The sequence below is a fragment of the Anguilla anguilla genome, chromosome 9 (genome assembly GCF_013347855.1).
Source record: "Anguilla anguilla isolate fAngAng1 chromosome 9, fAngAng1.pri, whole genome shotgun sequence".
Taxonomy (NCBI): domain Eukaryota; kingdom Metazoa; phylum Chordata; class Actinopteri; order Anguilliformes; family Anguillidae; genus Anguilla; species Anguilla anguilla.
In genome coordinates, this window is record NC_049209.1 from 17,487,063 (window position 1) to 17,509,472 (window position 22,410).

At 44.3% G+C, this 22,410-nt stretch overlaps 1 protein-coding gene across 3 annotated transcripts in view; it reads left to right on the forward strand.

Moving 5' to 3' along the window:
* LOC118235568 (ribosomal protein S6 kinase alpha-3) overlaps window positions 1–21,973 on the forward strand; it is a 32,277-nt gene extending 10,304 nt beyond the window's left edge. The window contains exons 1-21 of one of the 3 annotated variants that reach the window (XM_035433027.1): window positions 4,132–4,330; window positions 4,701–4,817; window positions 8,134–8,215; window positions 8,800–8,880; window positions 9,493–9,572; window positions 9,998–10,104; window positions 12,285–12,322; window positions 12,963–13,105; window positions 13,279–13,349; window positions 13,829–13,917; window positions 14,189–14,253; window positions 14,517–14,619; window positions 14,801–14,928; window positions 15,196–15,321; window positions 15,492–15,581; window positions 15,682–15,840; window positions 16,278–16,439; window positions 17,414–17,490; window positions 17,598–17,715; window positions 18,045–18,185; window positions 19,231–21,973. In XM_035433027.1, coding sequence (XP_035288918.1) covers window positions 4,259–4,330; window positions 4,701–4,817; window positions 8,134–8,215; window positions 8,800–8,880; window positions 9,493–9,572; window positions 9,998–10,104; window positions 12,285–12,322; window positions 12,963–13,105; window positions 13,279–13,349; window positions 13,829–13,917; window positions 14,189–14,253; window positions 14,517–14,619; window positions 14,801–14,928; window positions 15,196–15,321; window positions 15,492–15,581; window positions 15,682–15,840; window positions 16,278–16,439; window positions 17,414–17,490; window positions 17,598–17,715; window positions 18,045–18,185; window positions 19,231–19,353 — 2,172 coding nt within the window. In that variant the 5' untranslated portion in view covers window positions 4,132–4,258 and the 3' untranslated portion in view covers window positions 19,354–21,973. Of the gene's footprint in view, window positions 1–4,131; window positions 4,331–4,700; window positions 4,818–8,133; window positions 8,216–8,799; window positions 8,881–9,492; window positions 9,573–9,997; window positions 10,105–12,284; window positions 12,323–12,962; window positions 13,106–13,278; window positions 13,350–13,828; window positions 13,918–14,188; window positions 14,254–14,516; window positions 14,620–14,800; window positions 14,929–15,195; window positions 15,322–15,491; window positions 15,582–15,681; window positions 15,841–16,277; window positions 16,440–17,413; window positions 17,491–17,597; window positions 17,716–18,044; window positions 18,186–19,230 lie in introns of those variants that run through there. The other 2 variants (XM_035433024.1, XM_035433026.1) reach the window with 2 other exon arrangements.
* The last annotated feature ends 437 nt before the right edge of the window (window positions 21,974–22,410 follow it).

Here is a 22,410-nt window from a genome sequence, read left to right on the forward strand (position 1 = left end):
AGAGGAAGAGCAGCAGGCTCAGTGCTTGTGGGCAGAATCTATTTGCTTTGTTTTAAAATGCAAATGAACGTGTGTTTCTGTAATGCCGGCAGGTATGTCTGTGAAGGGAAATCACTGTAGATTTTAGTTTAGTGTTGGTCCCTGGCTGAATAAAGCACTGTGTGTCTATTGACTAATCCAGAATGTTATCTTAACACAGTTATTGCATAAAATTGTAAGTTTTTGCTTTTTTGTCGTTTGCGGGTAGATCAGGGCTATTCTGACCAGTCCCCATGTCATCGGGCCTTGTTGTCATGGTGATGTTAGGTGCTTCCTGTCCATCCTTCAGAGGATTAACTGAGGATCAGTCTGACCTGGAGAGGGGGCAGCAGGGCAGAGGGGGTAGGGCAAGTTGGCATGGATCAGGGGTTTGAATTTAAGCCCCATTTGTCTTTTTAGTGTGCAGGTGTGGCCCGGTGCCCAGTCACCTCATAGCAAAGTGAAGGGAGACTTTGCTGTGCCTTCCTTCTGTGCAGATATTCTCGGAAAACACGGACAGGTCATGCTGTCATCACTGCGGTCTTAAATTTCTACAGAACAGCAGAAATCCCTGTTAGACCTGCATTGCTGTATGCCTGCTGGGTCAGCTTCGTAAACTATCCAGCTGGGCAGTCGTTGTGGTAATTTCCAACACTTGGGATTTGTCACATAAAACAGAAATTAGGTTGGAGATGGTACTGACCCTATTTGGGTCTTTCCTTCATGACTTCCAGATATTCTGGTTTATCCATCGAAACGTGTTAATCTCCAGGTAGTTTATGGAAAGTCTGTCATCTTCTAAATCTGTGGCCTAGATTAATCAAGAGTTTACGTTTTAAGCATTTGGCAGACACTCATGCCCAGAGCGACTTACACAGCTCACACTCCTTACATACATACAGTCAATTTTACAGCTGGATATTTACTGAAGCCATTCAGGTTAAGTACCTTACTCAAGGGTGCCCCAGGTGGGAATCAAGGCCACAACCGTATAAGCCCTCTTGCCTAACCATTTTACTACACTGCCGCCATAACTGACACTTGAAATTAACTTTTGACACAGTACGGCAAGGTTATTAATCTTTTTGTTTGTGAAGAAAGAAGTTACGCTTGTGGTTATTTGTGAGTGAGAACTTTCTGGAACTACTGTTGATCGAATCCAGGTCAATATCTTTAATACTTAAGTAGGTGCTAGACCCGATATTGATCAGGGGCAATGTGAAACTTCCTCTTCAGAATAGTGGTATTAGACTGTTCCTTGGTGACAATCATGTTGTGTCTGGGGATGAACGCTGAATTCAGCAGTTTTTAACCAGCTGTTGTAATGGCTCTACCCCAGCTCGATCAAAGCAGTTTTTCTCTCCAAATCGAAATTCTTCTGAACGAGACCGAGGTTCCCAGAGAGCTGAGCCCCAGGCATGCAGTCACTTTGAACGAACACACACACTGCCGCAAGTCCCATCAAAAAAAATATCTGCGGATCAGTTTGGTCTAGTTTTGATACAGTCGTATAGTGGGAGACAGACCTATCTGCCTGTGATCAGTAATTACTCTGTGTCATAATAGACCTGGCAGAGTGGAGCTATTTTCATGGTTCATTTGGCTCTAAACTCCAGATTTAAAGAGAGAGAGAGAGAGAGAGAGGAGGAAAGGGAGAGTAAAAGAGAAGGGCCTTACTTGTGTATCGCGGATCACAGACCCAATCGCAGTAATGAGGCAGGCAAGACAATGGGATCAGTGTGGTCCTAAAGCTCATTAAGCATTTTGTCTGTCAGTGAGTGAGATTGTTCCGAGGCCAGTGCATTTATCACTCAGACTGAGAGGCCCAGTCAGCTTTTCTCCACTGCTTCAACAAACCATAAAAGTGCAAACCGTACGCATTTCCACCACTCCTCTGCAGTGAACACAACTCTAACACGCACGTACACAGGCGCTCACACACACACACACACGCTGATGCTTGTGCACGTGACCTGAATGTGGCCTGGATCTGGAGGAAATTACCCCAGCCACAGAGCACAGAGGAAAAGTAATCTTTTGGCCTTCTAGATATGAGGACATTATTGGAAATTGGTTTTGGTAATATGCTGAATCGTACACAATGTTTATGCCAGTCAATCCGATCTAGTAGATGGGTAATATTAGGAAAAGGTGCTAATTTTCAGAAGTTGAGTCAGTTAATATTGCTATTCATGGTTGTTTCATAACAATGCCAATAAAAAACATGTTGTCAAGCACAGAAGCACAGAATAGAGTAATTAGTCCTTAAATGATCTTCAGTCCAGTGATACCACTGCTCCCAATCGGGCCTACAGCGAATTTGGAAGATCGGTTACTCCGATGTCCACACCAAATTCTTTATGGGAAATGGTTGGTGAGAGGGAGAGAATGAGACTAAAAAAGAATGGGGGTGCAGAGGGAGAGAGAGGTCAAGTATATGGAAGGAAAGGAGTTTGCAGAGGACTGACTGTTGATTGGTCGTATAACTTGTATGGACCCACGTGCCTTTCTGCTCCTCTGAGTTTAGATGGTCTCGTCATGTTTGGGGAAGAACTTAGCAAATTGCAAGGTGGATCTGCAAACCCCTTAATTATTTTGATGAATCTGCAATTACAGTACAGGAGAGGGAGATTCTTATCATTCTGGTTTGTTTAAACCAAGGTTTAGAGTAGAGCTTAAGGTAGCTGAAAAGTTTAGTCTGGTCAGAGATAGATTGACACATGTTGCTTAGCATTGTGTAAGCCCCCCTCATCCATTATATTTATGTGTGTAGTACTGTGGGCTTGTCTAAATGAATTTCTTGCCCTTTGGGTGCAGTGTATGTAAAACTTGATGAACCCAGATGTGTGTTTCCTGCAAGGCTTATGCTCTTGACTGTAACATTGAGATGGCTGCAGTTTTGTGAACGGTACCCTGACCTGTCTTTCCAGGTGTCTGCACCTGTCTGTAAAGTCGTATGGATTAACTATCAATCCCCCAGTCTAGACATCCCTATCCTATTATTTGTGACAGACGCAGAGATTCTTAGAAACGAAGGCTTTGGCCGTGACTTTTGTCTTCATGGGGCCACCATAGCAACAGTCACAGCAACGGCTACTTTTGCAGAATTGATTTCTTGCCCTCGTTAAACTGTTTCAGTCCTTTTATTCCGGCAGTTTTACTGCTGTAGTTTTGTGGCCGTGTGAGCTGGTGAAGGTACTGGGGCATGCACAGGTTGTATTTGAAATGAGTTTTATGCGTGTGCATGTGTAAATTAAAACTGGCTATGTGGGTGCAATGCTGGCAGAACACTATTTTTAATGCCCTTTTCACCCTAATTTGGAATAGCCAGTCACGCTCGCACATCCCGTGTGGTGAATTTGGGAGGGCGCAGACAGCCGTGTTCTTGCACTTCTGCAGTTTACCTGTGCCAGCTACACCAGTCTGTCCAAGTCTCTGGAGCACTGGCCCGGGCAGTTTGAGAGAGCAAATGTGGAACGCCATATTTAAGATTCCTATGGGAATGACATGGGCTGAGCCCTCCATGGCAGATGTCAGACACTGAGGCGTAAACCTTAGGAGGAACGATGATGAAGCCTGAGTGAGAAATGGCCCTTCTCTCGGGCTCCTCTCTTCCCCCTCCTCCCTGTTGCCCCTCCTTTCTCTTCTGTCCTGTGAGTCAGAGGCACAGGAGAAAATGCAGATTTCATCAGATTTACCAGCCTTGCATGGATGCCTTTGATAGGAGTTACAGCAGAATCAAAATACCAATTGACGTTTTATTGGTGTGTGTGTTTGTGTGCGAGTGAGAGAGAAAGATAGAGAGTGAGAGTGTGAGTATTTTCGTCTTTTCATGTCTTTCACTGCCTGTTCGACTTTAACATCCTAAGGGAAGGGATTTTACTAAAGCAGTGTTTTGGAAGGAGCTAGACAGAGAGGGAAAGGGAAAAAGAGAGAAATACACACACACTCAGAGAGAGAGAGAGAAAGCGAGAGAGAGTGTGAGTAAGAGAGAGAGAGAGCTGTGTCTTTACTCACCCTCTTCCACTCCCACTCCGCGATGCGAATGGGAAGAACACGAGGGGAGCGGCATGGCAACCGTGTGGAAGCTGTCAGTCACGGGGCTCCCTCCCCCTGACCGCGGGCAGCGGAGCGCAGTCGCTTTCGGCAGCGGATCCGCCGACACCGCGGCATGGGAGGCTGCGCCGGGCCCCGCAGCCCCGCGCGCACAGCCTGACCGGAGGCCCCCGAGCCGGGCGACATGGGGGACGGGTCCCCCTCCGCCTGGGCCAGGCCCAGGCCCAAGTGGGAGAGCGCGGACGCTTCCTGCCACGTGCGTGGGTGCCGCGGGGCTGGGGGCGGCGGGGACCGGCGGCGCTTGGCTCTCTGTTTCTCTCTCTCTCTTTCCGTCCTCCTACGGTCGCTGGCTTGCTCACGCGCTCCTGCCCTGCTTTTCAGTCCTGCTGTTGTTGAGCCTACTGGACTGCTCGTCCAGGCTTAGCGTGTAATGTCCGTATGTCCTCACGCCTGTGTGTGCGCTGTGATTCGACGATGTCTTCTAGGCTTTATCTCTGATCGGAGGGCTGCTGTGTTCCGATCGTGTTTGTCTCTAGGAAGGATCCAGACTGCGTGTTTTTACTGGACCCACGACTCTTGAGTCTCCCTGTGTGGGACCCTGACCGTCTCTTTCTCGTCTTCCTCAGGATGAAGGCTCAGTGAAAGAGATCAGCATCACGCACCATGTAAAGGAAGGGTCTGAGAAGGCTGAGCAGGAGCAGTTTGATATCCGCAAGGTCCTGGGACAGGGCTCATTTGGAAAGGTGAGTCTAACATTGGATACTGGGGTGAGGTGTCTAGGCCTGGGGTTGGGGTACAGAGGCCTGTTTCTGTTTAATCGAGGGTCTTTGTACCATGTACACGTCATTTTTTGTCTCTGAGTGTGTGTGTAAGTATCGACTGTATGAGGTAGATACGTAGTGTAATGGTGGTTAATAGTTACCTGGTAACTTCCCTATAGATTTTTACTAATTTGTCAGTCTAGACCCCTGAAAGCCAGCACAATGGATCGTGTGATATTTTTGGAGCTGAGTATATTTTTGGAGCTCGATGTGTGAATGTCGTATCTCCAGCATGAGATTTCAGGTCTGTGATATTTTAGCTGTCAGTGACGGCCGTTCGACGTTCGTGAAGATTCTCTATTCTGTTCCGTCAGTTTCTTGACAGAAAAAAGCTCAATAACGACAAGCTGATGTCGTGAACAATGTAGCATTACTTGCCAGAACATTCTTGCGCAAGGACCCATTCACAGTTGAATTGGACATTGCCCTGCCTTCCCAGATAGGTGTTCCACGAGCAATGAGGCCTTAACCTAACTTTGCTCATGGGAAAATGCCTGGGAATACCACTGCTTTCTTATCTTAGTTAAGCACGTGATGTTTATCAGACATGCAGTGCAGGCCACCTTGGGAGAACAATGAAATACTGCAACGTAATGTTATAGGGCTGGTGTGTAGGGCTTGTGTTCTAGGGCTGGAGTGTAGACTGTTTCTGCTCAGTTAAGTGCCATTATCCATGCCTACCTGTCATGGACAACTGCATAATGGACAGCTCCTTCAAGGAGTATTATATTACACATTAAAAGGCTGTCTTGGATAGATTGCTTGTGTTCAATCTGCATTTAGGCCTATCTGACTGCGTATTATATTTACATTACATTTCAGCATGCAGCAGACACTGTTATCCAGAGTGGCTTACACTGATCACTTTGGGGGGGGGGGATTGATTTTTAATTTTTTTAATTTTTACATACAATTCATTTATACATCTGGATATTTTACTAAGGCAATTCCTTGCTCTCGGGAGGGCATGGAACTTGGAATCAAGCCCACAAGCACATTTGACAGTTATGCTACACTTCCTATGCATTTTAAATGAACCATTCTGAATTTTCCTTTATGTAACTGAAAAAATGTTGAAAATATTATGCTGTTTGTACCCTGGATAAATCATTTCATGCCATTTGTAATGTGTCTTATTTATAACGCGTCTTAGTATAATAAATCTAGTAATAAAATTGGTAAGTTTATACATTTATTAGATGCAGGACTTGCCTACAAATGTGTAGAGAAACAGAATAAGAAAAATGAAGTTTGTCAGTTACAGTGAAAAAGGGAAATTCACTGCTTTTATGTTTGGCTGTTAAATCTAAGCTTGGTCATTTGTTTAACACACTCTTCTGTCATGGATTTACATTGCAATGATGCATGAGATTACTGTGACAGGGCAGTGTGAACAGGAGAGCATGCAAATGCATGGAGATTGGGGAGTACTGTATGTGTACTGCCACTGATGAGGCAAATTGGACATGTAGGCCGTCTTAAAATGATCAATTATTAGTCAATTTTCTTTTATTTGTACAGTGCTTTTTACAGCGACACTGTCACGGAAAAACAGCCAATAGGAATACTGGGAAGTGAAAAATTATAGGTGACTGATCCCCTCATGAGTTACCTAATCAGGAATTGGGAATATAGTCCTACTGAGCAGTATTACCTCACTGCCTAGCTGCTGTAGATATTGTATTTGATTGTATTGTAGCTATATATCTCTTTGTTAGCCATGGAACTTTCCAGTTACAATAGCTAACTAGCTAATTTACTTCTCTTTCCTTAACACTTTAATCACGCAGCTAGTGATGAACTTGCTGCTATGTTACATATTTAGCAATAGAAATGTTTTATATGGCAGCACATTGGGTGTGTGAACAGGCAGATTACATAATTGAACAAGGGATGTGCATAGATTGAAGCTTTCTCTGCCAATGATAAATATTTGTAAAATGTTAATCCCTGTGTGTGGATACAAACCAAACCACAGAAAAATGGGCGGGGCTGGAGTTTTTAAGTATCGAAGCTTGACTCCCTGTAACCCTTTGCTCTTGAACCCCTCCTCTGCTAGTGCCTGCTGTGATGTCTGAACCACATGACTCCCTGGGTCACGTGAGCGCGAGCAGTGAGGGTCTGGTTTCCGATTCAGCCTTAAACATTTGACTGAATCTAACTACAAAGAGCGTACTGCTCTGTCTCTGTGCTTAAATCAAATAAATATCAGGTCAATATTGCATTCTTGAACTCTGTCTTGCATCTGCTCCTTGTCTACCTCTCTTGTGCTGAATAATTGCCAGATGTCAAATAGTTGGAGTCACTGCAATATAAAATACAGTATTGGTTGCTGCCAAATATTATTACTTTACTACTAGCCAGTGGTTACATTGGCTCCTTTTTGATTGCACTTCCTTTTTTCCTCTAAATGTTGTCATGGTTACTTTGTATGTGTATTCACACGATCAATATTCACACGAATAGCTGTTTTGAAAGAGGAACAAAGTTTGCCCTTCTGTTCAGTTATTTCCGAAAGCTCTGAAACCTGAGGCGAGCTTTAAGCTGAATGAAGTGGATGAAGTGCTGCGTAGCTGGTTGATTATCCCATTTTAAAAGTTGAGTACACCGTTCTGAAAGTAATTTATTTTAAAATGGTATCTATCCTTGGAGCATCCACCTGAAAATATTGTAGCACTGGGGCTTCACCAGAAGAATGGAACTAATGAAGAGAAGTGGATTCATTTGTTCCACTCTTTTATTGCACTGAAGCATTTTTATTTCAATTTCATGATGGTCCAAGGCTCCTGTTAACTAGGACCGCAAGATGCACAAGACGGCCTCTACCGCCATCAATGTCCCATAGAGTACTTCACAACACGGGGACAGGAAGATCTACTTTTTAATCCCTGTTCCTTAAGCTGTTAGTAATGTAATGGAATCCCCTGTATTTGTTAACGCCTTAGATTGTGTAGAAGCTTATTTTAGTAACACCTAATCTCACGTATACAGCTGCTCTAGATGACACTTGTAAGACAAGCTGTGAATAATTTAATTATGTTTTTCAGGTTTTCTTTACCCGAGCAGTGTTCTTATTAAAGACATTAGTTTTTAACCATGATAATAAATGTAGCTATGAGTCTTTAATGGGTTACACAGGTGTTTGTCTGGTCCTTCAGTGGGCCAGTAGATGGTGGAGTTGAGCTGAGTGTTGGTGACCCTAGGGGACTGTTAATCCACCTTTCTGTCTCCCCTGCAGGTGTTCCTTGTGAGGAAGAAGACTGGACCAGATGCTGGGCAGCTCTATGCTATGAAGGTGCTGAAGAAGGCAACACTGAAAGGTAATGGTTTGTGTGTGTGTGTGGGATTGTGCGTGTGTATGGTTGTGCGTGTGTGCACATGCGTATGTGAGCGTGCGTGTGTACACATGCATTTGAGCGTGCGTGTGTGTGGTTGTGCGTGTGTGCACATGTGTATGGTATGTGAGCGTGCATGTGTGCGTATGTGAGCGTGCATGTATGCATGTGTGCGTATGTGAGCGTGCATGTATGCATGTGTGCATATGTGTGCGTGCAAGTCTGCATGTGTGCATATGTGTGCGTGTGTGTGCACGTGTGTCTGGGATCAGAGCCAGCCTGCGATTTATTTTATCTGAGGCTGGGGGAGTGCATCCCTGTAGAACTGGTCACGTCCACATTCCACTTGTCCTCCTCTCTGATCTTTTATTTACTACGTTATCTACTGCCATCTGTGAGCCCCATGCCAGGTTGGGGTGGGGGGGGGGGAGGGGCGAGGGGAAGGGGAGGGGTAGGGAAGGTGAGGGATGGGTAAAAACCGAGCATAAGGAGGATAGGAGAAGGCAGGAAGCCCCCCCCCGGTCAAACACATGTTTGTGTGCGTGTGTACGCACATCCTCTTCTTTCAGTTCGAGACCGGGTTCGGACCAAGATGGAGCGTGATATCCTGGTGGAGGTCAATCACCCTTTCATCGTCAAGCTGCATTATGGTGAGACCTTGGAACGGAAGAATAGATGAAAATAGTATTCCATTGTAAAACCAGGCTTATATTACACTGGGTTACGCAGCTGTTCCCACACATTTCCATATTCACTGTTTATCTGAAATGGGTGAGCCTGTTTGTGGACATGAGTTCTTATAATTAAACAACTGGCAATTTTTCTTTTCCACTGACAAAACTGGGCCAAGCTTTATTGAACCTTAGCTCAACCTGGCTAAAGCATGGATTTGGTCCCCATTGGATTTGATACAACGCAATACATGACTTCCAGTGAATCTGACTTGGTTAAATACTGTCATTGACACCTATGCTGGAGAAAGTGATGCGCATTTGTAGTTCTCTGGCTTTAGTTTTGAATTGGACCTTTTAGCGAACCAAGCTAACAGACACTATCACGAGCAATAACAATGACAAAAGCTTGTAAGGTCAACATATTCACACTCCCTTTAAGTAATTCCACTTTATGCTTAAACACGGCTGGGTGATAGACAGATTTTTAAAGGGTGTGTGGGAAGGCTGGTTTGTATTGAAAGGGATGGTTCAGGTGCTGTTTTTATGATCCGTTGTGAGCTCCTGCTGTCCCCATGCACCCTTTTATAGCTTTCCAGACTGAAGGGAAACTCTACCTGATCTTGGACTTCCTGCGGGGAGGAGACCTCTTCACCCGCCTGTCCAAAGAGGTGCGTTTGTGTTTGTTCATATCCAAAGAGAGAGAGATGCTTGGATTCAATCAACCTGTGTCCTTGACTTTGACTGGACTGTTAACGTGCGTTCTTTACAAATGGCGTTTGGCGATTTACCTTCGGTGATCACTGAAATTGGCGAGCTGTTTTTGAAGAAAAGAATGAACACTTGAATTTACTCAAGAGTCGCAGTTAAGGACCAGGGTCCATTGAATCCAGGTCAGAGAATGTAAGCTGAAGTGTGCATGCATGTGTGGAAGAAAGGGAGGATGTGTATGACTATTGCAGAGGGAGTCTTTCATATGAAGGAGAGAAGGCGTGTTTATCTGTGAAAAGATCAAAATGTGTTTGTGTGTGAATATATATGCATGACCAGTTCAGCACACCCTTTGGGTTTGAGCTAATTTCTGCCCGTTTCCTAGGTGATGTTCACCGAGGAGGACGTGAAGTTCTACCTGGCAGAGCTGGCGCTAGCCCTGGACCACCTGCACAGCTTGGGCATCATTTACAGAGACCTCAAACCAGAGAAGTAGCTATTTCTGCTGTATTTCTATTACCCCAATCACCCATAGAGACATTATACTGGAGAAGTTATTGTACTTACTGTAGTTGCTACTACTATTGCTGCTGCATTATATCGCATTATATTCCAAAAATAGAATATACAATCATGGAAAAATCCAAGGAAAACCATTATATTGGAGTTCTTTTCGTATTATTTGCACATAAAAAAACATAAGTTCACTTCATGTACACTACCACTGCATGAAATCCCCTTAAAATGGCATAAAAGTAATCTTGATGACATGCGTGAATCTATGTGATTCAGTGTTCAGTGGACATACACTCTACACATTCACATTTATACGCATTTAAGATGGCGTTGTTGGACACGCTGCATTTGTCTGTAGAAGAGGTCAGCAGGTGATTTCTGCTGAAATTCCCTAGAGCACTGAATCTTGGGTCGTACCTGTCAGCAAGGTGAGGATTATGCGAAATATGTAAAATCTTCCGAACCCAGCAGTTTTAACCGTTAAATCCCTCGTTTGGCGTAAAGCACTCTGAATACCAAACACAAGTGCATCTACAGTTAAAACACCTCACTTATCCAACATGTAAAATATATTTTATTTGATTTACTTTGGTAATTTTTTTATCAAAGATATCAATTATCAAATAATTAGCAAATTCATTGATAGGCAGAGCCAACTGTTGTATCAGCTTTTATCAAAATGTACAACTCTCAACCAGATGAAAATTAAGAAATTTAATAAGTTACTACAAATATTCTCGTCTAGAAGAGGTTCAACTACCTTAAAACAATTAACAAAGGCTGCAGCGATGGACAGTTACAAGAAATTAATGAAAGAAGATGCCAAACCACGGCATGTTTATGCCAAAGTAATCCAAGGATATGCCAATACCAGAATTCATAAACCAAAAGACAGCAGAATATTCCAGAAACCAGCAATAAAATGTAGAACGCCAGACCTAGATGCAACACTTCCAACGAACTGCTGCAAACTAACTTCTTTCCAGGTTGCTTAAAACTGACTTCCCACTAAAGAAAGCTGCATATTTTATCTAGTGAAAGAGAGGGGAGGGGAGGGGAGGGGTATGTCTCACACACACACACACACACGCACATTCACTCCTCAAACGGCTACCCCCAACCCCCCAGTTCCCCAGTTCCTGCACGGTGTGTCTTATCTCCAGGCTGTGCTGGCCGAGTGCTTTGAAGCTTCTTATGGCTGAGAACAGACAAATAATGAATTGCATGTCTGACATACCTAATAAATTATCAGAGCAACTGCTAAAGGGGACAGCTAAACAGTTTAGTGTAAGTTATTGGAACTGTGTTTTTGTCAGTATGTTCAAAATTAATCAGAAAAAGAATCTAGCTCTCCAACTGCAGTTCATTTAAATAAAAGGAAGGAATTGTACCAGAAATATGTTTTACTGTATTGTGTTATGACCACTTATTAAGAGTCACAACAAAAGAGGGGAGACCACACAGTAAATAACCAAGATTTTTATTTAAATGATCAAAAAACCATAACAACGGGGTGAGGTGTGGCCATCAGTACGAGGGTGGAGTGTTGCATGTGTGATATGTGGATATGTAGGGATGTTGTTTAGTAAAAAACAAAAAGAAACAAAATGGGCGCCCTGCCTGGAGGAGAGAGCAGGAGCCACAGCCTTGGCCATTATAAAGGCCTGTACCCAGCTGCAGCCTGTGAACTCATCAGGCCATACCTGTCTTAAAGAAACAGAGCACAATTAGAGAAGAGCAGGGAAAGAGACATGTCAGGCACACTGCAGGTCAGGTAGACAGGCCTGGAGGCGATCACAATTGGGGGGGAAAAAAATAAATGGAAAGAAAAAAGGATTTTCAGTTGGCCTTCAGTTGGTTCTTAATGTGCTTGTGTGTGTGTGTGTGTGAGAACTTGAATCTTGCAAATCTTGCACTAAGATGCTTTTTTAATGTACGCAGCAACACAAATGAAGTTCACCCTTGGAAAAATATTTTCTAATCTTAACCATGTACTCTATCTGATTCAGTTCAATAACGTTTTCCTCAAGGTTTTCACTGCAGTGTGGTTTACTTTGTCTCCTCTCTTCTGCACTGTGTATTCATAGGGTACTCTGAGGTTTTTTGAATCTGGTGACTAAATGTCTTTGTAATGAAGTGAATTTTTCTCATTTCAGCATTCTTCTGGATGAACAGGGCCATATCAAGCTGACAGGTGTGACATTTCATATTATTGTGCAGTGTAGCGCGACAACTCGAAGCAGTTTAAGAACTTCAATCATAGATCAGCATGATGACACCTGAAATACATTATCATCAAGCAGGTGCCCTGAAATACTCTCTGAAGTATTTTTAAAGCATTTACTTTATTGGTACAGGTATACCTGCTTAGTGCTACACACGTGTAGAAAATTTGTATTCTTTATCGCATGGAATCGATAATTTGTTCAAAAGAGGCAATGCCATTCAACAGCCATGAATGCACTGGGTTCTGCTTATGCTTCATTAGTCCCTGTGTAAACCTAAACAGAATTTTTCATTACAACGCGGCCTCTCCTCTCCAATCATTCAGTCTGGGGATGAGGGGCTGTGTGATGGACAGCTTGCTGGAGAGAGTGAACGTTTTTAGAAAAAAAACTTTAAATGCTCTTTGTCTGAGCAGGATCGTTTCTGATTGTTGGTCACTTCGCTTCGGGGCAAAAGTTTCCCAGATTTGTTTTTAAAACCATTTCACTCAGTGTTTAAGTGGTTTGTTTAACTTTGTCATCATCTTATTCACCTTACTTGCCTCACCTCACCTTTATTTAGAGTTTTTAAGTATAGCCCTGAATCTTTGCTTTTTTTTGTGTGTTAAGACTTCGGGCTGAGCAAGGAAGCCATCGATCATGAAAACAAGGCCTATTCCTTCTGTGGCACAGTGGAGTACATGGCACCGGAGGTTGTGAACCGCAGAGGCCACACCCACAGTGCTGATTGGTGGTCCTATGGCGTGCTCATGGTGAGAGGGGCAGGGCTCCTGGAGTAACCTGAATGTCATTCAATCAAATTTCCTATAAATGTTCTTTGGTAAAATGCCTTTTTTTATGCTTTATGAAGTAAGCCATATTAAAAGGAACTTGCAGTCCATAAGTGTTTTAATGGTCCAAGCAACTTAAGTGGTTTCTTTCACAGTTTGAGATGCTGACAGGAACACTGCCTTTCCAAGGGAAAGACCGAAAGGAGACCATGACCATGATCCTGAAGTGAGTATTTAGAGTTTACCTGCACATGCAATCAGTATAGCCTACTGACTTTAACACTGGCCACATTTAAACAAATCATTGAGCTTTACACAGAGTGTCAATATACTGCTTCTGAGTTTTAACAGTCTGGGCATAAAATGATTAACCTCTGATTTAAAAAAAAAACCCTGAGAATGTGATCCAACTCTGGCCATTGTTCAGTTTAATAACTTAAACACTCTAATACTTAAAATTACTACAGGCAGTTCACACGTGAAGTCTTAAGTCCACAATGTTCAAGAGCAATGTCTTGTGATTAGTCAAGGACAGGGAAAATATTGGGTGACCTTTAAAACGGCAGTGGTAAAAACAATGACTTGTGAGTTAAGTTTGGGGATTATAAACTGGCGTGGGAAAAAAAAAGAATTAGTTCAATTACACTGCCTTTCTTGGAATCCGTGAGGTCAGTGTCTCACCACTTGTCCTTGTCCTCCTCGTAGGGCCAAGCTTGGGATGCCTCAGTTCCTGAGTGGAGAAGCACAGAGTCTCCTACGGAACCTGTTCAAGCGCAACCCTGGCAACAGACTAGGTAAGCAGGTTAGCACAACCAGCAGGGATAGGTAAGCCTGTTACCTCCACTGCCAGTCTGGGTCTGCCTGATTAAGTTAACAAGCTCAGCGTCTGTGGCCTCAGTCTTTAGTGGCCTTGAGATATTGCTGGCAGAGTTATGTAGAATAAGGAATGTAGTGGATAGAATGGATGCTTGTGTTTTGATGTATAGTGAGAGTGACTGCAGGTGGTGCTGCATGCACTGTTAGAGGCCATTTGTAGAGAGAATGAAGAGGTCCTGGTGTTTACAGGGGCTGGCCCTGATGGAGTGGAGGAGATCAAAAGACATCCGTTCTACTCTACGATAGACTGGAACGTAAGTCTGCGTGTGTGTGTGTGTGTGTGTGTGTGCACGTGCGTGTGTGCGCCTGTGTGTGTGTGTGTGTGTATGCGTGCATGCATGTGCATGCGGATGTGTGCTTGTGCATGTGCGTGTATGCTTGTGGTCATACATGAGTGTCTGTAGTGTGTGAACTAGCAGGAGAGATGGCACGGAGACGAGTGTTTGCTCAGTACTGTCTAACAGTGCAGAGAGTTCTGAATAGTGCTCTAGGTGACCATTTCTGTGCTTTCCTATAGAAATTATATAGAAGGGAACTCAGCCCGCCCTTTAAACCTGCATCTGGCAGACCTGATGACACATTCTACTTCGACCCTGAATTCACGGCGAAAACGCCGAAAGGTGAGAACGTCTTCCCCTGACGATGTTGTAATTATCAAACCCTTGCAAAAGCAGCACAGAAATCAGATCACACCATTCAGCCATTCCTTCAGAAGCTCTTGACTAACCCTGTGGAGAGGGAGTAAGATGGGGTGGGGAGGGGTCATCGCCTGTCTCTGGCTGATGGTGTTTCTGCTCCCAGACTCGCCGGGCGTCCCTCCCAGTGCCAACGCCCACCAGCTGTTCAGGGGCTTCAGCTTTGTGGCCATCACCTCAGAGGAGGAGTGTGAGCAGCCGCTGCAGAGCGCCAACGTCAACAGCATTGTACAGGTGTGCACTTAAACACAAACATGTATGCGCACACCCATTAACATGTGCGCTCACAAATGCCCGCACACTAAAGAACACATATACACATGTATTCAGTACACACCCACAACTCCAGCATATGCATTCACAAACATGCATATGCGAAAGGACACATGCGCACACACACACGCGTGTATAGCACACACACTCACACAGGTTATACAGATGAGGGATATGTGTGTACGCCCGTGTTACCTCCTCTCTCTCTCTCTCTCTCTCTGCCCGTAGCAGCTGCACAGGGCTCCCGTGCAGTTCAGTGACGTGTACGACGTTAAGGAGGACATCGGCGTCGGCTCCTACTCCATCTGCAAGCGCTGCGTGCAGAAGAGCACCAATATGGAGTTTGCTGCAAAGGTGAGCCTCAGACCTGTTTGAAGCCCTGCTTTATTTCCGCTGAATACACGCACAATCACAACTGGACTCTAAATGCGCACTGTGAAAGCAGACCAGATTCTAATCACGCTCCTGTGAAGGATTGTCCAGCGCGAGTTACGCTGATCTACTTTCACGCCCTTTGCTTTCAGATCATCAACAAGGCCAAGAGGGACCCGGCTGAGGAGGTGGAGATCCTGCTGCGTTACGGGCAGCACCCCAACATCATCACGCTGAAGGACGTGAGTCCCGGCCGCAGCCGCGCCCGTCGTGTTTTTTTTTTTTTTTTTTGCCACACCCGTGTTTTGTGACCGCTCCTCCTCGCCGCCCTCTGTTGCCCAGGTGTACGACGACGGGCGCTCCGTGTACCTGGTCACGGAGCTGATGAAGGGCGGGGAGCTGCTGGACAAGATCCTGCGGCAGAAGTTCTTCTCCGAGAGGGAGGCCAGCGCGGTCCTTCACACCATCGCAAAGACCGTGGAGTACCTGCATGTGCAGGGGGTGAGAGTGCTCCGTCACTGCGATCTTACATGCAGGGGCTGAGAGTTTATTCTCTTTGAACCACACATTGGCAGTAGTGTATTTTGAATTGGAGAATACTATGTAATGGTCCATTCTATTCTTTCCTCTGTATTTCTCTCTTTAGTCTCAATGATTCTAATAGTAATAAGGCAAATTGAAAGTTGGGGGTCTTGTTTTCGTTCCCTTTGAACTTAATTCTCCACTAAATGTTCTGAATCCAGGGGAGGCGATTTAGGTGACATCATCGTCTGGGTTGGAGTTCTGTACCAATATCTTAAAAAATCATTTTGACTCTCGCTCCGCATTGAAAGTGTACTATTACTGTATTCTGCCATTTTGCAGTAATGATATAATGATAATAATAAGGTGTTGCTGTTATGTGCTGTAGTTTATAAGAGTGCTGTTCTCTCGGTCAGGTGGTCCACAGGGACCTGAAGCCCAGTAACATCCTGTATGTTGACGAGTCGGGGAACCCGGAGTCCATCAGAATCTGCGACTTTGGCTTCGCCAAGCAGCTTCGGGCGGAGAACGGCCTCCTGATGACCCCCTGCTACACCGCCAACTTCGTGGCCCCCGAGGTACTCCTCTATCCACCCCTCCCCCTCTTTCACTTTCACTCTCTCTCGTCTTTGATTGCACATTTATTATAAGCACGCTTTATTGGAATGGCCTCTGTACAGCATCACCAAAGTAAGATTACATGTGGAGAATGATAATACAGTAATAATCCTGAGAATAATTTCCTAATGGTAATGCATTACTCCTTTTAAGAGTCTGTGGAAAACACATAAATCTCTCCTCTCCATCACCCATTAGCAAACATGTTATTGGTTTTTTTTTTTTTCTGAATATGTACCCACCATATGTACCTCTCCTTCAAGTGGCCGTGTATCCAAAAAGATATTCCAAGGCACTGTTTTATACTGAAATGCCTTTTCTGCAATGGTCGATTGAGTTAAAATCACAGTGATGGACCACCAAAGCATTTCAGCTCCTTTGAGCCTTCATCAATGGGTGGTCTGAAATTTATTATATCTTATTCAGTACTGTAAGATCTGTTTTCCTATAGTACCAGATTATTTCATCACTAAGGGTTAATGCTGTACCCATCTACCAGTTATGTATTTACCTTCTGTGGCATTTAGCAGACACTCTTATCCAGAGTGACTCACAGCATAAACACAAATTCAGAGATTAGGTATCCACGTGCAGCACATGGCTGACACAAGAAATATTGTTAAAGGTAATATCCAGCAGTTAGTTTTGAATGTAGATTCCCCAGTGGGGAAATAAATAGAGGACTCGTCCCCGAAACAAAGCAAACCTCATTTCTTTTCATACAGAGCCCATTTCTAACAGTATTTATCCAGCTGAATTGATTTATATATTTATTTAACCCGTGATTGTTAGCAACAGAATTGTATTGGTTTTCAGTAATATCAGTTCAAGCTATAGCCTGGCTTCACTTTTCATGTTTGCTAAGGTCTCCCTGTGGCTGTGGATGTGTGCACAGGTGTGTCACTGTTTTATGATCTCTGATTTCTGTCTGCAGGTGTTAAAGAAGCAGGGATATGACGCAGCCTGTGACATCTGGAGCCTGGGAGTGCTGCTGTACACCATGCTGACAGGGTAGGGTGTCCTGTGCCATTTATTCTTGGTGCACCACAGTCTTTAAACGCTGGTTTGTTGGGTCTTCACGGTGCCTCGCCCTTACGATGTCACCTCGACCCCTGCAGGTTCACTCCCTTCGCCAACGGGCCCGACGACACCCCGGAGGAGATCCTGGCCCGGGTCGGCAGCGGAAAGTTCGCCCTGACAGGCGGCTACTGGAACACCGTCTCGGCCGAGGCCAAGGTACGCCACGCTTGTTGCCATGACGATCCTGCAGGCTCATTTATCTTTGAACACTCCATGCAGCTGCTGCCTCGTTAAACACGGGGCATGAAAGGCCACTGCCTTATCTGCACAGGTGGTTTAACTTCAGACACCTGCAAATATAATTAAGGTTCAAAATCCCGGCAAATACAGTATGTTTCCTGTACTATTACTGTATGTTGCTAACTGCGAATGTAACGCATGTTTTTGCCACCTGTTTTGAATCTGCGTCTGAGTAAGGAGTAAAAAGAGCTGAAGGAGATAAATGAGTTGCCAGAGAAAGTGATGTGTTGTGTCTTCGATCCCAGGACCTGGTGTCGAAGATGCTGCACGTGGACCCTCACCAGAGGCTGACTGCTGCCCAGGTCCTCCGACATCCCTGGATCGTCCACAAAGACCAGCTGCCCAAGTATCAGCTCAACAGGCCAGATGCTCCCCACTTGGTCAAGGTATCACCAGTGTTACGTCATCTACTATGCAGACACGAGCCAGACAGCTTGTGCACAGGGACATCATTTTCAATGATGGAGAATTTAAATTTGGAATTTGGGAGTTTAACCGACAGTGGCCATTTCCTAATAGAATCAAGTCAGTCAAAGTGGAATCAGGTCGGTTAAATGGCTGCATGGTTGATTCAAACTAGTCTACAGCTATTTAATAGGGAGCTCCAATAGATGGTCTTAACTGATGAAATAAGTTGGAGAAGTGTATCTATTGTGATTTGGCTTCATTGCAGTCTATACAAATTAAATGAATCGTTGTTACTATAGTTTGTTTAATCTGTTTGGAGTGGAATTTCAGTACCACTGAAGTAGTTGGTGTTTTTCATAAAAAAGGAACATGCAGAGGTATGTTTGTCTTCCATTTTCTGAGCGGTAGATTGGAGAGATTGGAGAGTGCCTCTGTCTTCTAAAAAACCTGAGTTGCCATGCTGAGCGCAAGCAGCTATAGCCATACATAGGCGATGAGTCATAGTTGGCAGTTAGCACCCGTCATCTGCTCTCCTGCTAACTGTGATTCATTGCCTATGTATGACACACACTTCCAGCAGTCAGGCGATCTTTTGAAATTAGAATTGACGAAGATGCGAAGGGATTCAGAAGTCATCTGTTTCACACGATGTACGTGCGCGTTCAAGCTTATGAGCGCCGCGAGTTTCATGTTCTGCCTCGTATAACGGCGAAGTAGCGGCATTCTTGTTCAGCCAAATACAGGGTGCTCACCACCACCTGCTGTCGTCACTCCAGCCTCAGTAGTTCTGCAGGTCTGTGTACATTTCGGGCGACTTGTTTCCCCGTTTTAATGCGTTAGTAATTGGTGGCAGAAACAGCCTGTGCACTGAGTGACTGTGTCCGAGGCCTTTGTGGAGACTGAGTAATGTGTCACCGTGGGGTGAAAGCTGTGCGAGAGTTCCGTTGCCATGGAGCTGAAGCGCGGCCTCTGTGAAGCGCCGCCGCTCCGCTGACCGAGGGCTCTCTCTCTCCTTCGTCGCAGGGCGCGATGGCTGCCACGTACTCCGCCCTGAACCGGAACGTGGCCCCGATGCTGGACCCCGTGGGCTGCTCCACGCTCGCTCAGCGCAGGGTGATGAAGAAGCTCACCTCCACCGCCCTGTGACCCCTCCCCCCCCTCCCTTCGCCGCGCGTTGCTGGGACACGCCTCGCTCGCGAGCGCGCCGGCACAGGCCAGGACACGCCCTGGGAGCCGCAGTCATACCCAACAGGGGCTCCCACCCGGCACTAGCAGGGGCTTCAACACCAAATAGGCGCACAGGAAACGGGGGGAAAAAAACAAAAAAACGAATTCCCTTCGAACGAGAGAATCGACAAAATTTTGCATGTATAATCATCGCCGTCTCCAATCAAAGAACAACCTTTAAGGCTTTCTTTTTCATTGGAAACCTAATCACTGTATATATTTTTTATACTAATTAGATACATTTACTTGCAAGGGTATGAGTATAATGAATAAAATAAAGGATTTCAATATAGGCTGGTATTTAAAGAAAATATCTTTAGCTCTAATTGATTGTGTTGATCTTGGGGATGTGCTGTCTGATGACGTACCCTTTTGAGATGCTGCATGGTGCCTTGTGCCCATCCACTCCACAAAGGCAATCTCCTCCTAGTCAGAGACAGACCTCTTCCAGTTAATGCTGTAACTGTGGGCAATCATACTTCAGAATGGTTGAGGTTTGTTGGAGCTTTCCAAATGATGGCTTTATTATGCATTCAATGACATAGTTTTCAGGAGTTAGATATTTCCCTGAGTCAACAAATAATAAAAAATGTGCCCACAGCACTGATTTACGGTGGCTGATGATGTGATTCCTGCAACGAGCACAAATCATTCCTTCAAATTGAGCAAGAGAAACTTTTCACACTATAACTGTGTAATATTCTTTCTTGCATTAGGGCTCAGTTAGGCTCAGCATTAGTGCTGTTCATAGACGTTATTGGCACAGTTGTCTTCCACCAGGGGGCACTGTTGGTCTCTTCAGATCCTTTGCTGAACAGGGCTCGTCTGGTGTGGTAGTAGTGCGCCTAAACAAATGCTTTAGGAAAGTGTGACATCACATTCTCAGATCCACTGCCCATTCCATTTCCCATACATTTTTTCTTTCACCTATTTTTACAATTGAAGAAAAAGTGTTGAGTTATAAATGCCTCTGTACCACTTTTTAAGCATTTTGTTTTATTCCATTTTATCTTTATTTACTCCATTTTGAACAGCCAGTTGTATTTCCAGGCCTATCCCATTGCTGTGACATCCTCCACAACCAAGGACGATGCACATGTCTTACAAATGGCATGCAGCCATTTCCTGTTTTTCTTTGCTCTGTTATACACCAGCTGAGCCTGTGTTATTGCACTGGAGGCCTGCAGCTTGTGCAGCTTCCTCAGACAGACCACAGCGACTGAACTGACCAGAGGAGTGAGCGGAAGAATACCATGCCAGCTCGAAGGATTGGCCTTCCTTGGAAACGGTGCAGTGCTGCTCAGGCCTGTATGTGGCCTGTAGCTTCGAACTGTACCGACAGCTCATGCTTCAGCTGTGCAAACCAGGATTGTAGTACCTTTTGAATCCTCAATTAGTATATAAGCAATGTGTAGTGTTTCAGCAAAAAAAAAAAAAATCATGCCATTACTTTTCTTTTTTCCCCAATCTCACATTTTTTTCCACATTTGTTAATGGTAACACATGGGAGGGGTATTGTGTGATATCAGGGAGCCTACATGTGGCAAAATACATTTTAGCATTTTAAAAGCACAGAAAGTACAGAATTTAGTGACCACTAAATCTGTCATGGAATATAAAATCTCGGGAGGGATGAAGAAATAATTTTTGAAGAAATCTTTTCAGAATCCTTATATCTAGCAGCTTGTCCAAGATATTGTTAAACCTCATACAACACCAAACTAGTTGTAGGTAGCTACTCCCAAAGCTTGAAAATAATCTGCTTTCATTAGTCATTTTGCTATATACCCCCTCTCACTGAATGTATCCTCCGCTACAGTAAAAAGCACATTCATACGGAGGAAGGAAAACCTAATGGATTCTAGACGTGTTCGTTTAGTTTGGTTCTGGTTCAGTTTATAATCAGACTGCCTGGGAAAAGTGCCGTTGAACTGTAACCAGACAAACCATGCAGTTGCTGCCTCTTCCTCTCCCATGATCCTCTGCTGCTCTTCACTGTGGACTACTGGATGGGAAATCCATGAGATCAGTCCGAGGTCTCCTGCTGTATCTGATTTTCTTCCTCTTTACAAATTAAAATAAGGGATATATGGGAGTATGAGGGATGTAATTAATGCAGGTAAAAAAAAATGACCTATTCAGTGCAGTTTATAAGAGATGATTAAAAGCGCAGATGTATTTTTTTATGTGAATGGAATCAGATTTTCTACTTCCTTGCGCATGGCTTGTCAGGGTGATATGTACGGCCTAGGGTTTGGGAAGAGTTTGGTTTCATTTTAGTTTGTGTAATTTTAAGTATTTGGTGGCAGGGTGAGACTGTTTTCTCAGGTCCTGGAGTTAAAATGTAATGTAGAGGTGGGGTAACATGCACTTATGCTCTAGTGACCTGTTTATCTCTCTATATCTCTCTATCTTCAAATGTTATGAGCACTGGAAATGTTTCTGGTTATGTATTTATGATGTCTAGGCAAGCTCTTTCAGCTATCTTTTTGTAATCTTAGTGAAAAAATTTCTATAAATAAAAGAATGCTATACAGTACATGTTTTTGACATTATTTTGCATATGCACTCTGAAGAATCTTTTCCCAGCATCTTTGTTACTCTATTAAAATTTTCTGTTTTTATTGTTTTGTGGAACACCATCGCCTTACACTATCACAGGAGTTGTGACAGATTTCTAAGTTCTCAACATAACTGCACTGTTATTCCAGTGTTGGAATGTCTTAAAAGGATCTTTATTTCCTATATTTATTGCTGTACATATATTCCTATAATTTTTATATTTTGTGTAAGTTAAAAAGAATGATCTGTGGCCTTGGTTAACCATTTCATTCAGTACTGTGGCTAAAATTCACAAATATCATGACGCGTATCCGTCGAGGGAACACGGCCTGTGAATTTCACTTCGGGCTGGGGATGTTTCCCCAAAACATTGGCAGCAAACAGGCAAGCTTCAGGCCTCCTAGCCCTTTGCTG